Genomic DNA, 17,366 nt, shown 5'->3' with positions numbered 1-17,366 from the left:
CTAATATATCTAAATATGTATATATAATATAACTTTATTTTGCAGTGCAGTTGTTTTACAATATATGGCTATTACTGTCATTGTTGTTGTTGTTATTATTATTATGTTCTAATTTGTTTGGCTTCCAAATCACCAGTGTGAATGTAAATTAGACTGAGACAGTACACCACAAATAAGAAGAGGGTTGAGTCACCTTTAAAGTTCAGGTACAAGTCAATTCACTGACTTTTTTCTGACTGAAGTTTTCTTAGTTTACAACATGTATTGGAGCTCTTATTTTGAACTCTCAAAATGCATTTGAAAATTTTTATTTTTTTCTAATTCTTCATTTGTCTTTTTTTTTAAATATCAAAATAAATATTGTATCATGGACTTCATATCGCAATATTGTATCGTGAGATTTTGATATCATAATTTTTTACTTACACTAATGCTCAAAAGTTTGGGAACAGTTTTTTTTTTTTAAGAAACTAGCACTTTTATTCAGCAAGAATGCATTTAATTGATCAAATGTGGCAGTAGAGATTTACACTCTTAACCCTCTATGATACGGTGTTGCCATATGGCAACAATTAATTTCTACTTACAATTTATATTTCTACTTAAGTACTTCTACTTAATTTCTAAAATACAATATAATGCAATATCTTAATTAAAAGGCCGGCCTTAAGGTAGTCAATGATATGCTGTTTTTAAGCCACATAACATTTGAATGTTCCTCCAAACACTTTTTTTCCACTGTCACCCCAACATGGAGGACACCTGTTGAAGTGCTCCAGAAATTGCTCTGTAAACCTAATTTCTGAATGTCTCTTCTCAAGGGAGATTTTTTTGCATCATCCTTGGTTAGTTAATTACATATTTTTATTCAGAAATCAATATTATCTAACATAGTTTTTCTGTAAAATGAGAAAATATCAATGTTGCCATATGGCAACACTGTACCACAGTGGAATTGAAGTAATGTATTTCCCCATTGGGATTTTTTTATAGATAGTAACATCAATAATTTGATTGTAATTATTTATTTATTTGAAGTGTTTATTGTAATTTATGTGTATTTATGTATAAATAAGGAAAATATTTAGGCTTTGCAAAAAATGAATACAACAATATTTTACGGAAAAGGCAATAGGAGGAGTGCCGAGTTGCCGCTTCCATGCGATGACAATGAGGATGAGTTAGCCTTCACTGACCGTAATAATGAGTGTGTTTGTGCATGTGTTTATGTGTTTGTGTGTGTGTGTGGCACACAAATTTGATGGAAATTAAGACTGGATACATCAGTTTCTAAAAGAAATGTGCATTTGAACTGAAAAGTAAATCATAATTTAATAGAAAAAGTAATTCCGGGCCATTTTCCATTGTGGTACATTGTTGCCATATGGCAATGTTTTCCTAAAAATAATTATATTTGAAGCTATTTCATGTAATAAAAACTTATGTGAAAAAATATTTCGTGGTTAGAACATAATGCATACCATAGAGGGTTAAAAATAAAGGTGCTTTAAAAGGTTCTTCACACAGATGCTATAGAAGAATCATTTTTGGTTCCACACAGAACCATTCAGTCAAAGGTTCTTTAAAAAAACATCTCTTTCTTACCTTTTTATAATTTGAAGAACCTTCTTTCACCACAAAGAACCTTTGGTAAAACAGAAAGGTTCCTCAGATGTTAAAGATTCTTTATGGAACCATTTAGACAAAAAACGTTCTTCTATGGCATCGTGAAGCACCTTTATTTTTAAAAATGAATGTTACAAAAAAAGTTATATTTCAGATAATTGCTGAATGCTGAAAAAAGTATCAGTATTTCAACAAAAATAAAAAGCTATACACATTAATAAAAATAATACATGCTTCTTGAGCAGCAAATCAGCATATTAGAATAATTTAAGAAAATGATCATGTGACACTAAAGACTGAAATAATGATGCTGAAAATTCAGCTTTGCATCACAGGAATAAATTACATTTTAAAATATATTAACATAGAAAACGTGTTCTCTTTTTAAATTGTAATTCTGTTTTTACTATATTATTAGTATTATTTTGTAATATCACAATAATCTCAATATTATAATCAATAACCAATAATCACAATAAAATCACAATAAAATGATGCAAATAAATGCAGCCTGGATGAGCATAAGAGACTTTTTCCCCCAAACACATTAGTATTTTAAAAAATATTTAATTTTATCACTTGTAATATAAGTCAAAGTTCTTGCTTCAAAAATGGTCTGGAATTACTTTTAAATGGCATTTTTTTAACACTCCATCATGTACAATTAATCAGGCTGTTTTTACTACCGTACCTTTAAGACTTCTAGATGTAAATGACCTCTGCTTTAACTGGCTAATCTCAGCAGCAGACCAGCATAGTTCACACAATTGTTCATTAGCAGCTGAATAATTGGCAAATGCGTTTCCATCTCTCATTATCCACAAGTTTCCGAGGGGCGCTACTGTAAAAAAGAACGTGGGTACAACTTCCGGTGAGGCGGCAGTAGTAGTATACCAATGGTATTTTGTGTTCTAATTAGCAAGAGGCTAAGTGTTTTTCGAATCATTGTTTACTTCATAAAGTTGCAAACTGTTATGAGAGATCTCCTTACTGTGCACAGGGACAACATGTGCTGTTCGAAGCTGTGCTCCCACATCGTCAGCAAGTTTGGATTGTTAAATCCAACAAAAGTTGAATGACTTTTAACTAGTGATGTGACATTTGAACTGAGGCATCGGGCTTGTTTTAAGGGGGTGTGCAAGATGAAGCCTCGATTCGAGGCTTGTGTTGTTAACATAGAAAAATCACGAAACAAACAAAGCCTCATTTCCTCTCCAGTCCCTTGCGCGATTCACTTTGTGTGTTGGTTCAAACCCCCAGATCTTACTTATTCATTTATATTTTAAAATACACAGTCATAAAAGTAATATGAAAAATACAAATTATTTCAGGAAAATTAAATATTTGCCATGTGCACTTAATGTGTACATTATTCTTCTATTACATCATACAGATATTCGTACTAGCATTTAATGCCACAGTTTAATTTATCAGAGACAGAATTTCAACAAACAAACACACACTGTTAGACTTATATCTGTGTAGGTAACATGAGTCAGTCTGTGGAATGCGTGAATGTTTCATCCAACGGTATTTCTTCCACGGGCTTTTGACTGCTTTATTTTTTACTAACCACCAGATCGCACTGTTTTCGACACACTCGAAGCTTTGAATCTTTTGCCGAAACAGTCAGAGCAAAATGTCAGTGCTTCATTTGCCCATCGCTACTGTCAACTGTTGAATGAATGCGTGTCACGTCCCGCCTGTTTACCACGAACCGGAAGACGCTCCCACTTTTGACGCAAGGCCTCATGGGCCGTAGGAAATTTGTGGATACGTCTTAACCCTTTTTCGCACAAGTCAAAAAGCACCTCAAGCAAGCATAAATTAAGTTTGTTTTCCTCCGAAATTTTGCTTTTCCATCAATCGTTTCTGATGTAATACTTCAAATGCACATAAAAACAGGGTGATGAAAACAAAGAAACTGAGTGTGTTTACATACACCCTCATAATGCCATTATTATGGGATTTTGGCAATATTGCGATTAAACTTTACCTTGGTTAAACTTAATATTTTGATTAACGTAATGCGCTTAAGCTCATAATCATAGTATTTATAATCGTATTAAACTATATGGCGTACGCCTATTTTAATCGCAGGCATGTAAAATACCTAAATTGTATTTTTACAGCATGTGGTCATATGCATGACTGACACAGAACAGAAGAGAAGAAATTGTTAAATAAAGTCATTATTTTTGTTTTCTTTGTGCACAAAAAGTGTTCTCATAGCTTCATAAATTACAGTTGAACCACTGATGTCACATGGATGATTTTAAACTGCTGTCTATGCAGGGTTAGAAAGCTCTCAAATTTCATCAAAAATATCTTATTTTGTGTTCTGAAGATGAACGAAGGTCTTACGGGTTTGGAATGACATAAGGGTGAGTAATTAATGACAGAATTTTTATTTTTGAGTGAACTATCCCTTTAAGTCCTTACTCTGATTATTGGAAATAGTCGCATTATTGGTGCATATGTAAATATGGGATGTCATATGTTAATGAGCTTGTTGTATTAGCACATATATACATGGTCATCTTTTTTCAGAAGTGCACGACAAACTCTGTTTTCCATTTGCTTTCACCTTTGGCATGATGTAAGGAAAGCCAGACTTACATTTGAATGGGTAAGTGCAGTGACTGGTCCTTCCTTCAGCTCACGGCTTTCAAAACCAAAAGAACGTTCACAGTTTCAGAAGAAAAGACAATAGACATTGTGCAACAACAGAAGTCCTTGAACTCTCTCATTGATGTTTTATTAGACTGAATCAAACACAGATTTTGTGTTTAAATGAATAGCTTACCCAAATATAAAAATGGTTTTCTCATCATTGACTCACCCTTATGTCATTCCAAACTTGCATGAGATAAAAGAAAATATTTTGAGTAATGTAGTGGATGCTATTTTCCATGCAATGATTCATTTTTGTGAACCAGATCAAGTGATTCATTGAACAGAACTACTTCTTTAAGAACTGTAACCAAATATTGTTCTTTTTAAGAGCAGGATTTTTAATGAACTGAACTGTGGTGAAAGCATTCTTGTGTTGCGTTTGTTCTGACCTTTTCCGAGATTCTGGAACAAAATGAAAAGTGCGATTTTTCTCAAAACAACTAGTGTACCTCCACAGTCCCTTACATTTGTGTCTTGGAAGGAGCAGACTGTTTTAATGGATCCTCTGAACTCTTTCCATGGAGGATTTCCCTCTCGTTTGTTACTTCGGTTTTTGAGTAACTCAAATGATCAGCTGCGTGATGTGATCTTAAACAACCTTCTTTGATTTATATTGTGCTGTTTTAGTTAGCCAAGTTTACATCATTGAATTATGGATGAAGGATTTATTCATTATTATATAAGGGATAATGGAGTGTCATTGAGTGCAATTGAGTGTTCAAAGGTTTGGAGATTTAGTTTGATATTTTTGAATGAAATAAATACTTTTATTCAGAAAAGATACATTAAACTGATCAAAAGTGACAGACATTTAGAATGTTACAAAATAACGTTCTGAATGTTCTATTTATCAAAGAATTCTGAAAAAAATGTATCACAGTTTTAGCAGAAGTACTAATCGCCACAACTGTTTTCAATATTCATAATAATACGAAATGTTTGAGTAGTAAATCAGCATATTAAAATGATTTCTGAGCGATCATGTGACACTGAAGACTGGAGTAATGATGCTAAAAGTCTAGCTTTGCATCACAGAAATAAATAATATTTTTAAATCTATTAAAATAAAAAACAGTTGTTTTAAATGATAATAATATTTCACAATATTACAGTTTTTATTGTATTTCTGATCAAATAAATGCAGCCTTGGTGAGCTGGAACACTTCTAGGAAAGTGAATGTGCGGCAAGATCAATTTTTGAAATGACATTAGTAAATTGTTTTTCTCATGTTCACATTTGTACGTTATTTTTCAATGTCTCTTCGGTATAGATGCTTTCGGTTGATAGCAGACGTCCTTAAATAATATTACATCTCATTACTCTTGCCTAGAGGACAACTGAAATAAAAAGTGGCACAGCTTTCCCCACTCTCCATTACTATTTAATCTAGGACATTGGCCTTGGGATTGGATTTTATGTGTTTTTCATTTGCGTGTTGTCATTTTTTAATATCTTCAATGCAAACGCATTGCCCTTCTGGGAAATTAAAGACTTATTGTACAGTATCAGCATGGCTGCACAAATAACAGAGAACAGTCCCTTTCCTCCCCGCTAGAAAATAGATAAAGAATGAATAAATAAGGGCTGCTTGTAGCTCAGTAGTTTCATTAGCCTAATGACTAACAGCATGAGGTCTGGTGTACACCACAGCATGTTCTCACCAAGCACTGCCCACTTTGACAGGAAGAGACTGTCTGATGGATTTGTAAAGCGACCAACCACGGTCTGGGTTTATCTGAAATACATTTGAGCACAATAAAACACTGATGTTGGGAAAAGAGTCAAACTGGTGTGTTAGGATTAGGGCTCAAACTGTAGGGCTACTTAGATTACAGTTTTTTCCTGTTGCTTTTGTGCCCTTGAGTCGAGCACTTAACCTCTAAATCATGCCACTCCAGGGAGTGTGTTCCTGTAATTAGTGTACTGTAAGTCACTTTGAATGAAAAACATCTGCTAAACGGCAAGAGCGCACATGCTTGAAGAAGCCAGACCGTAATCAGACCGTAATCCTGAGAGGTCAAGGGTTATGAAATGGGGGTGATTTGCCTGTTTGGGGTCATGCAAGGTCAGCACAGTTTGTACTGTTGCTCAAGGTTGTGTGACATGTCTTGAAGTCTAGAGATTTAGTTTGAAAGTTAGAAGTTAGTTTGTTCAAGGTTTATTATTGCTTAACGCCAGCTGGACAGTGTGTCTATAATATATATATACTGCCGTTCAAACGTTTGGGATCAGTAAGTTTTTATTAATGTTTTTACATAAGTCTCTAATGCTCATCAAGGCTGCATGTACTTGTTCAAAAATACAGAAAAAACTAATATAATGAAATATTTTTACAGTTTAAAATAATGGTTTTCTATTTAAATATATTTTAAAATACAATTTATTCCTGTGATGCAAAGCTGAATTTTCAGCATCATTACTCCAGTGTCACATGATCCTTTAGAAATCATTCTGATATGCTGATTTATTAAATTTATTATAGATGTTGGAAACAGTTGTGCTGCTTATTTTTTTTTAATTTTATTTTTTTTGGAACCTGTGATTCTTTTTCAGGATTCTTTGATTAATAAAAAGTTTAAAAGAACAGCATTTTTTCAAAACAGAAATCTTTTCTAACAATGTCTTTGCTATGACTTTTTATCAATTTAACACAGCCTTGGTAAATAAATGTATTAACTCCTTTAAAAATTCTATAAATAATTAAAAATGTACTATCCACAAACTTTAAAATGGAAGTTTATATTGTTTAAGATAAGATTTCTAAAACGTAAGTCTGTTTTAAATAAATGGTGTTCCTTTTAATTTTTTTTTTTATTTATGTAACGTCCTGAAAAAAAAAATCAAATATTAAGCAACACAACTGTTTTCAACACTGATAATAAATCAGCATGTTATAATGATTTCTAAAGGATTATGTGAAACTGAAGACTGGAGTAATGATGCTGAAAATTCAGCTTTGCATCACAGGAATAAATTACATTTTAAAATGTAATCACCTAGAAAGCAGTTATTTTACTTTGAAGTAATATTTCACAATATTACAGTTTTTTTCTGGATTTTTGATTAAATAAATGCAGCCTTGATGAGCATAAGAAAACAAAAAACATAAAAATCGTGTATGCATATATATTTTTTTGAAGCCGAAAATAATGTTTTCATTCAGCCTAAAGCCAAAACTAAAAAATAAAGTTTATTTAATAATTAATTAATAATAGTAATAATAAAAACTGCATATTTACTAATATATTTTTAACAGTAAGGTGTTTAAATTAATGTATGTATTATAAACAACATGAATTAGCAATGAACTATAGTGTGTTAATAAATGCTGTTTAAATTTGTTAGTCATTGTTTATTATAACACACACATAAACTAACGAATTAAACCGTGTTGTAATGTGATTTTTAGTGAATCAGTTAGCGCAGCTGTTTTTTCTTTTTGCTAATTAGACCATTTTTTAAACAGTCCATTTGTGTAAATTTAAACTATTGCATTTTTTATAGATCTACTGACAAATGAAACTCATGTAAACACATTTAATCAAGCAGTTATGCGAGCTGTTAATTTCTGCATCTATTAGAGTGCACACTAGGTCATGTGTTGCAATTTATAAAGTATTTATTTGACTAAAAATGCCACAGGCAACAAAACAAGGTGTGAAACAAATTTCTATCATGCGTTAGTGAAATAAAACAATGCCTGTACAGGTTTGAGTGCTGCTGTGTTATTTTTATCTTTACCCAGTGTTGCGTGTCATTATGTTTGTGTGTGGTGGTGTGTTCACACCAACTAATGGGACTAAACAGTATGGAAATAATATATAGTCAGGCTCTTGTTATCACAGAATAAATAGCGATAAGGGGCATGTATCAACCTGAAGGGGTTTATCTTGCGATAACAACCTCCTGTATGTTTATTATCCTGCTTATTTCACCACGACTTGCCACATAAGTAAATAATTAGACATCAGTATTGATTGAGTTGAAATATTTTATTAGCTCTTTACATGTCACAGTAATTACAGGCACAAGATTGCAGCAGTTGTGTTTGAATGAAATGAGAGAGATATCAGAGACAGGAAGGAAATCCCAGCCTCAAATACCTGAATGAGCGGTGTTATTCTGCGTTTCTAATGCCGACGGTTGTTATCGGGGAATAACACACCTCAGAATGCCGTGAATGACCAATCACAATCAAGTATTCCAGAGAGCCGTGCAATATAAAATATGCACAAACAAATCGATATTTATCACGCAGAGTCTAATGCCAAAGTTCCTGCATTCTGCTCAAGTGTATCTGATTCTGATTCTTCACAGAAATTGACCTAGCCTCCGAATAACCAAAGTTGTGTCCCAAATGACACACTATGCACTATGCACTTATTCTATGCACTATGTTTTTAATTTTATAAGGTTATTTTATCATTTACCGTCGGAGTCTGACGGCCTCTAATACTTTATTGAAGCTGTGACAGTTGAGTGCATGAAGTGTCCAATATTCCACACTATGTTTTCGGTTGTGTAAGTGGGCATCGTCTGGGCATTTGAAGTGCAATTTAGAATGTTTAGAACACTAATCACGCTATTTCAACTGAAAATCAGTTTGGAGCAGTGTAGCGGTGTCCAGCTTCAGTCCTGGAGTGCCATCCAACCCTAATCAAACACACCTGAACACGCTAATCAAGGTCTAAGGGTTACTAGAAAGATATCGGCTGGTGAGTCTGAGACTGGAGCAAAACTCTGCAGGACTGAAGTGGGCCACTCCTGGAATAGTGAATAACTTAGGATGCAACAAAAGTGATCAATCATACAAGTACATGGTTGTACTAATACCATTTTGGCTTTGGATTCAGTATAATTATTAATTGGTCATTGGTTTGAATATGCCTGTTTTATTTATATTTGTTATATTTATATTTGTTATATTTATATTTGTTATATTTTTTGTTTTGTTGTGTTTTCATTCATTTTAAGTTGGTTTTCTTTGTTTTTTGTTTTGCTTTTCTTTGTCTTTAGTAGTTGTTTTTTGTTCTGTTCTTTTTTTTGTTTGTTTTGCTCTGTTTTGTTTTGCTATGTCTTTTGTTTTTATTCTGTTTTGTTTTGTGTATCTTGTTTTTTTTTCAGTTTTTTTGCTTTTATTTTGTATTAGTTTTCTGTATTGTTGGTTTGTTTTTTGTTGTTCTGTTTTGTTTTGCTGTCTTTTGTTTTTTTTCTATTTTTGTTTTGCTTTGTTTTATGTATTTTGTATTGTTTTTTTTTTTTTTTTTTTTTTTTTATGTTTTGTTGTCATATTTTGTTCTGTTTTTTGTTTCATTTTGCTTTGTTTTGTTTGTCTTTTGTTTTGTTTTTTTGTTTTACATCTTTTGTTTTTTGCTTTTAGTTTTTTTTATTTCGTTTTGTTTTGTTTTGCTATGTCTTGTTTTGTTCTGTTTTTCATTTTGTTAGTCTTTTATTTTGTTCTATTTTTTGTTTTTCTTCATTGTAGGTCTTTTGTTTTTTATTTTTTCCTTTTTGTTTTGCTTCATTTTATGTCTTTTGTTTTTTACTTTGTTTTTTACCTTTTTGTTTTGTTTTTGTCTTATTTTGTTTTTTTCTTTGTTTTGTTTTATGTCTTTTGTTGCATTCTATTTTTTGTTTGTCTTCTGTTTTTTTTGCTTTTGTTTTGTTTGTTCTTTTATTTTGTTCTGTTTTGATTTGTTTTCCTTTTTGTCTTTTGTTTTGTTCTATTTTTTGTTTTACTTTGTTTTATGTCCTTTTTTGGTTTATTTTTTGTTTTTGTTTTGTTTGTGTTTTGTTCTATTTTTTGTTTTGCTTCGTTTTATGTCTATTGTTGTTTTATTTTGATTTGTTTTGTCTTTTGTGTTGTTATATTTTGTGTTTGTTTTATGTCTTCTGTTTTTTGCTTTGTTTTTTTTTGGCTTTTGTTTTGTTTAGAATTTTTGCTCTGTTTTGTTTTGCTATGTCTTGTTTTGTTCTGTTTTTTTTGTGACTGGCTTTGTTCTTTTTTTGTTTTATGTCTTTTGTTTTTTGGTTTGTTTTTCACTTGTTTTGTTTGTTTGTGTTTTGTTTTGTTTTGTTTTGTTCTGTTTTGTTGTTTTTTTTTATTTTGTTTTACTTTGTCTTGCTTTTTGTTGTCTTTATTTTGTTCTTTGTTTCATTTTTGTTTCATTTCATTTTTTGTTGTCTTTAGTTTTTTTCTGCTCTATTTGTTCTGCTCTATTTTGTTTTTGTTTTGTCTATTTCTTTCTTTCTTTCTTTCTTTATTTATTCATTCATTCATTCATTCATTCATTCATTCATTCATTCATTCATTCATTCATTCATTCTATGGATGTGGTTGCTGTGGATGTCTAATTCTGCATTGTATTGTACTGTGGAATAGGGAATAGTGCATACTGCAGGCAATAGCCGAACAGGCCTGTGTAAATGTCAGAGGTCTTTTCCTGCTTTAAATCGATATGTTCTCACTTCAGGTGCAGATTTGGCTGGTAAGGGCTGGAAGGAGAGCCTGTCTGCCAGCTACAGCAGCTCTACCAGTGGGAACTGGAGCTGGGACGCCAGCGACCAATCAGTGCCCTCCACGCCGTCCCCGCCCCTCTCCAACGATGCCGGCAAGAGCTTCCTGCTTTCCTCCCAGAGTGATGACAACATTGAGGAAACCGAGAGTACACACTTCCTGTTCGAAGACCCCATCCCCCGAAAAAGAAAGGTAGGGGGTCAGGTCGTGGCATATGAGAAAACAGATCTGCTGGTTAGTTTTTGTGCACAAATGTGGCTTGACTGTTCAGTGAATTTGCCCATCTTTGCCTTCAATAATTGAAGACCTCTAACAAGCTCTGGACCAACAAGTCTTGTCACCCTTGCACCTGAAAAAGTGACGGAATGTTTTTGCTCTCCCACTTTAGTTGTTTGTTGTTTCTTTTCAGTTTTTTTTGTAGTGTGGATTCACTCCAGAATGTGGTTTCAATGTCAGGAAGCCATTAGTCTTTCTGCTCGTTCACCTTATTTTGGGAGAGGCCAAGGATGTGTGTGTGTGTGTGTGTGTGTGTGTGTGTGTTCCATTATAGATCCACTCAGGCTTGTCCTTTCTCAACGCTATACACGCTGTGACGCACGTTTTCACACAATTCCCAATTGCACAATATTGTATACAACAGATCCTGTCACGACTACACGCCTCTCCCTGAAGAAAAGAAAAAAGTGAAATATGTTTACTTTTTATGAGGGTTTTTTTTTTAAAGCTGAATATTTCTCAATTCTGATTTTGCAATTCCACATATTAGACAGAGAAATAAATAAGGCAGAAACAGGACAGAAAACTTTTCATAAGTGATATCAGACATTTAAAAGGAATCTTCTGGATTCAGGACAACTTAAGCTGAACATCTGTGATGTTTCGCACAGAAAACATTTTTGGGGTTGTTTTTAAATGTTTATTAAGGAAGTCTGTGCTTAGCAAGGCTGCATCTATTAAAATGATTTTAGAAACAGTTTTTTAACAGTTTTTGTATTTATGAACTGTCTTTACAGGCATTTCTGATGATTATAATACATCCTTACTAAAAAAAAAATATTATTTTGCTTTTGTTTTGTTAGTTCTTTTTTAATTGTGGGTAGTTTTGTTTTGTCTTTTTGTTGTCTTATGTTAGCTCTGGGATCAGTAAAAGTGCATACTGCAGGCAATACTTCTGATGATTATAATTCTTCCTTACTAAATAAAATTATTTATTTAAAAAAAATCTTATTAACCCCAAATTTTGAACAGTAGTATAGATACAAATATCACACGTCATATAGATACAAAAATTACACATAATATAGAGTAACTTAATTAAAGACACAATATGTAAGTTTTCGCCGCTAAAGGGCGCATATTAAAAACAAACAAAAAAACAAAGGCGTAGTTTGGTGAGGCTGTGATTGAGTGTGGAATCATGGGAGTTGTAGTCTTCATCCTCACAGCCGATGCAATCCAAAAGGACTCGGGCAGAAATCATGTTCACTGATGAGCTAATGTATTAAAGACTTATTAAGGTCACTGTAGTATGAAGCAGGGTGGGGCTGAAAGTCGTGGAAGCGAAATGAGGCTGTTGAAGCAATTGCTAATGAGAGACAATACGCGGCTTGAAAGCAGCGCTTTTGTTATGCCACAGTCGACAGCTTCCACTCATTCCAGTCATGCATCTGTAGGAAAAAGCTCTGTTTTATCATAATAGATACATTTGAGTGTGTTGTTATAATGCTATATATCATCACCTGTCTAATAAAATGCATAACATATTGAAGCGTCTTTGGGGCTTCCATGTTTTCTACAAAATAAAACTGGAAAAATCAAGGGTAAATGACGTCATTGGCAATGACACGGTCTGTTACACTAGTTAAAACTGCTTATTTCTCTGGATTTAGACATTCTTCAAAACATCTGGGATAACGTAAGTACACAAGTCAGCAAAATATATAGTAATATATAGTTCTAGTAGTTTTTGGAAATTTTATTAAAAAAATCTTACATGTTGTGCCTTTAAGTAATATAATTATATAGCATGTAATAAGTAAAGGTTGCTGTATATAATTTTGACTGTACTAAAGCATAATAATAGTATTTAGATAACATGCATCACATATGTTTCTCCAAAAAACAATGCTACTGCCAGTTATTCTGCTTGAAATGTGCGTTCCATGTCGGAATGTTTTTATTTTGGTCCGTGTGATTCCGCCCACTGCCAGTTTACCCAATAGCGTTTCGACACCCCATGTTACCAGTTAGTGGAAAACAGTGTATTGCAGCCATGGACACGAAACTAGGTCAGTGATCGCACCTAAAAAGGCACCTCGGTATCCACCTAAACATTTCTATGATATTAAAACACGATTAAATCAGCTTATTAACTTACAGTTTAAGGCTTAAGACCTTTCACTGTCAGTTGGAATTTACTGAAAAGCTCAAAATGTCACGGAATTTGTCAAAGTTTGAATGAATTAATGGTAAAAAGTAGGTCATTGCATTTAAATCAAAAATCAAAACACTTAAATATGGACTAGAATATACACACAGAAATGTAAAGGTAGATACGGCAACCCGTCAAAATAAAAGTCCAGTTTAACTGGAAGACATTGTGCCAGATATATACTGTATTACTTCTATTACTACTACTACTAAAATGAAACAAACATTATTTTTTATGGTATAATCACGAAACATTCTTTACATGTTTTAATTTTAATAGTAAATTCCCCTTTGTTTGCCAAAAAAAAAGTTTACTTAAATTATTGAAAACTTAATTTTTAATAATTAAAAGATAAATAAAATGAATCAATTATGCCTTCATTTTGATAACCAGAACATTTTAAATATACAACACAGAATTTCTGAGCCTTATGAAAAAAACCTTTCATAAGGCTATTTTAAGAATAAATGTGAATAAATGAAGTATGCATTCAAATAATTAGACATGCTAAAACACAGAATTTGATAACAATAAAACATATGGTGAGAAAAATAAAACATTTCATAGAGCCCTGAACATGTCATTTTTGTTAAACCTTTATTAAATTGATGTGAAATTGTATACGTTTCATGATTTTAATTAATTAGACATGCTCTTTGATTAATAAAATTTAATCTAACCATTAAAAAGGAGTTGAGAAAAATTAATACAGGAAAAAATGGAATCCAGAAAAATTAAAAATGGAATAAACGGGATTTGGAAAAAAATAAAATAGAAATTAGGAAAAAATAAAACGGATTTCATAGGGCCCTAATGTTTATTTTGTGCTATAACTAGTAGTAAAACCGCTTGAACAGATGCTACAGGGATCTGTCATGACACATTAAAGAGAGACAAAATATTTTATTGTTTAAATTTCTAAAAAATTTACAAATTTAGAAAGCTGTAGGTGTGTTGCCAGTTTCCTCTTTGCTCCTCGATGTGTTTTTCACTGCGTGAGAACATAATGTGTGTCGTGAGAGCGCCATGGATTGTCGGACATTGCAAAAGTAACAAAGGGGGCGGGTCTTTGTGAAGGGTCAATTGCACACGTTCCCATTGCGTGTCCTCAATCTGGCAACCCTGGAAAAGGGAGCGGGAGAAAAAAACTCTGTCCAATATTTTTAATTTGGTCTGCAGTACCCGTTTTGACTGCTAGCTGTCAATATTACATACTAAATTGTGAAATCTTCCAGTAGATGTTGAAGAAAGAGTTAAAACAAATAGAGTTGTTTATTTTACACTGGTGCGCATTACATAATGTTTCATATTGTTTGGGCTCATTTCTTGGCACTTCTGAGTGAGTACAGAGACAGATGGATGTGTCCCATACTGCTAGTGCTTGTCTTAGGCAACAGCGCTGGCTACCTCCTCTATTATTTCAGCTCACCCAGAGGCCTCCCTGCATACCTATATGTCCTGCTATAGCCAATAAAAACCACTTCGAATGAAGGAGACGAGAAAAAGCAACAAAGTTCTTTGAAGCGAGCCGAGCCAAATGTTGAGCAGCTGGGTGAAGTGTAACACAAGAGGACTAGCTGTTCATTCATAAAGACAGATGGAAACATACACTTCCAGCCCGCTTCGCCAGTTATCTGGCTCGCTTTCTCAGTCTGTTTTGGTTAATACTTGTCACTTCTTCTTTGACGAGGCTTTAATGGGAAGCGTTTCAAAAGGCTCATGTGATCTGCGAAAGGGTTAATATGACTGGCCTTGAGAACAGCAGGAGTGTTTGCTTGTTTTTGTATGTGTGTGAGCAGACACACACCCACTCATTGACTCTGATGAGAGCGGCGAACAGGTCCGGGCATGTTTTACGTTTCAGAGTTAATGTGCTAATATTTCTCACAAATTAAGTCCCCGGTTGGATTTATCAGAAGAAACGATCGCAATTATAATTATAATGATAATATAATCTCGGTTTGTTCTGGAGGGCTGTTCATTCACACTGGTCTGAACTCTGGGAATATGACACATTATATAACCTATTAAACATTTACGCACGCTCTCCAGGATATCAACTATAATCAGGGTTCAAATTTAACTTTTGAGAAAACTGTGGTCATTGGCATTGTTGGCATTGTGTTTACATTCTGTTTTACAAAATATTAGTTTAAATTATTATTATTTTCTATAATAATTATAATATTGTGTAATTATATACTGTATTGTTATGGTTATTATTTTTTATATTTATTATTATTTAAAAAAAAACTAAATATAATATATAGTTTGGGGTCAGTAGGACTTTTTTGTTTTGTTTTTCACAAATTAAAGTAGGATTTAATAAATTGATAGTGACACTAAATACGTTAATGTTGCAAAAGATTTCTCTTTCAAATGCTGAATCTTCTATGCATCAAAAACTTTAATTAAAAAAAACAACAACAAATAACATAAAACAACTGTTTCATTATTTGAAGTGTTCATAATCGGTAATGGTAATTAATTAATTTATTAATTAGTTATATATATATATATTTTTTTTTTTTTTTTTTTTTGAGCAGCAATGAAGGATCACGTGACACTGAATATTGGAGTAATGAAAATTAATCTTTGCATCAGAGGAATACATTTCTATAATGTAAAAAAACACCACAATAATGTGAAAAAAAAAATCTATAATTTTTTAAATAATTTTATATAATTTAAATATGTATTTTAAAAAGAAACATTTTAAATTCTAATAATATTTCACAATATGACTGTTTTTATTTTATACATTTTATTTTCTTTATTTTTTATTATCAAGCAAAAATGTATGTACGGTCAGTGGGATTTTTTTTGTTTTGTTTTTGACAAATTAAAGTAGGATTTAATAAATTGATAGTGACACTAAATACATTAATGTTGCAACAGATTTCTCTGTCAAATGCTGAGTTTTCTATGGATCAAAAGCTTTAATAAAAAAAAACAACTGTTCTATTATTTGAAGTGTTTAAATCATTACCATTACCAATTATGAACAACTGTTATTAATTTACTTATTTATTTGTTTGTTTGTTTATTTATGTTTTAATTTCGTTTTTTGAGCAGCAAATCACTATGTTTGAATGATTTCTGAAGGATCATGTGACACTGAATATTGGAGTAGTGATGCTGAAAATTAATCTTTGCATCACAGGCATAAATTTTATAATGTAAAAAAACACCACTATAATGCGAATTTTTTTTTTTAAATATATTTGAATAATTTAATATAATTTAAATATGTATTTTAAAAAGAAAAAAAACTTTTAAATTCTAATAATATTTCACAATATGACTGTTTTTTATATATATTTTATTTTCTTTATTTTTATTATCAAGCAAAAATTTATGTACGGTCAGTAGGGTTTTTTTTGTTTTGTTTTTGACAAACTAAAGTAGATTTAATAAATTGATAGTGACACTAAATACATTAATGTTGCAAAAGATTTCTCTTTCAAATGCTGAATTTTCAATGGATCAAAAGCTTTCATAAAAAGAAAAACTGTTTCATTATTTGAAGTGTTTAAATCATTACCATTACCAGTTATGAACAACTGTTATTAATTTACTTATTTATTTGTTTGTTTGTTTATTTATTTATTTTTTTATTTCATTTTTTGAGCCGCAAATCAGCATGTTTGAATGGATCATGTGACACTGAATATTGGATTAATGATGCTGAAAATTCAGCTTTGCATCACAGGAATAAATTTCTGCAATGTAAAAACACCACTATAATGTAAAAAAAAATGTATAATTTTTAATATATTTTAATAATTTTATATCCTTTAAATATGTATTTAAAAAAGTCACAACATGACTGTTTTTATTTTATATATATTCTTTTCTTTCTTTTTTATTGTCAAGCCAAAATTATGTAACTGAGTAATTTTATTTCATGTACTTTCTAAAGCAAGTTTTTGCTGTATTTTGATGCTTGTTGAGTGTAATTTTAGACATTGGCTATAAATATACAGTGTATTGTGGTAAAGTATGTGAGAGTCTGATTCATCGTTTGAATCACCTGTAGAAAGTCAAAAATCTGTTAGATAAACAAAGATGAGATTTAGAGCGAGAGGTGAAGCGAGCGCTGGTGAAAGTGACAG

The 17,366-nt window shown here is 32.0% G+C and overlaps 1 protein-coding gene across 2 annotated transcripts in view; it reads left to right on the top strand.

Annotated features, from left to right (window-relative positions):
• Positions 1-17,366, top strand: part of slc2a4rg (SLC2A4 regulator) — a 79,612-nt gene that overhangs the window by 48,675 nt on the left and 13,571 nt on the right. For both annotated transcript variants that reach the window (XM_051096311.1, XM_051096310.1), the window contains exon 4: positions 10,777-11,012. In XM_051096311.1, coding sequence (XP_050952268.1) covers positions 10,777-11,012 — 236 coding nt within the window. The remainder of the gene's footprint in view (positions 1-10,776; positions 11,013-17,366) is intronic.

This window comes from Labeo rohita, chromosome 23, assembly GCF_022985175.1.
Source record: "Labeo rohita strain BAU-BD-2019 chromosome 23, IGBB_LRoh.1.0, whole genome shotgun sequence".
Taxonomy (NCBI): Eukaryota; Metazoa; Chordata; class Actinopteri; order Cypriniformes; family Cyprinidae; genus Labeo; species Labeo rohita.
This window is presented reverse-complemented; position numbering and strand designations above follow the sequence as displayed.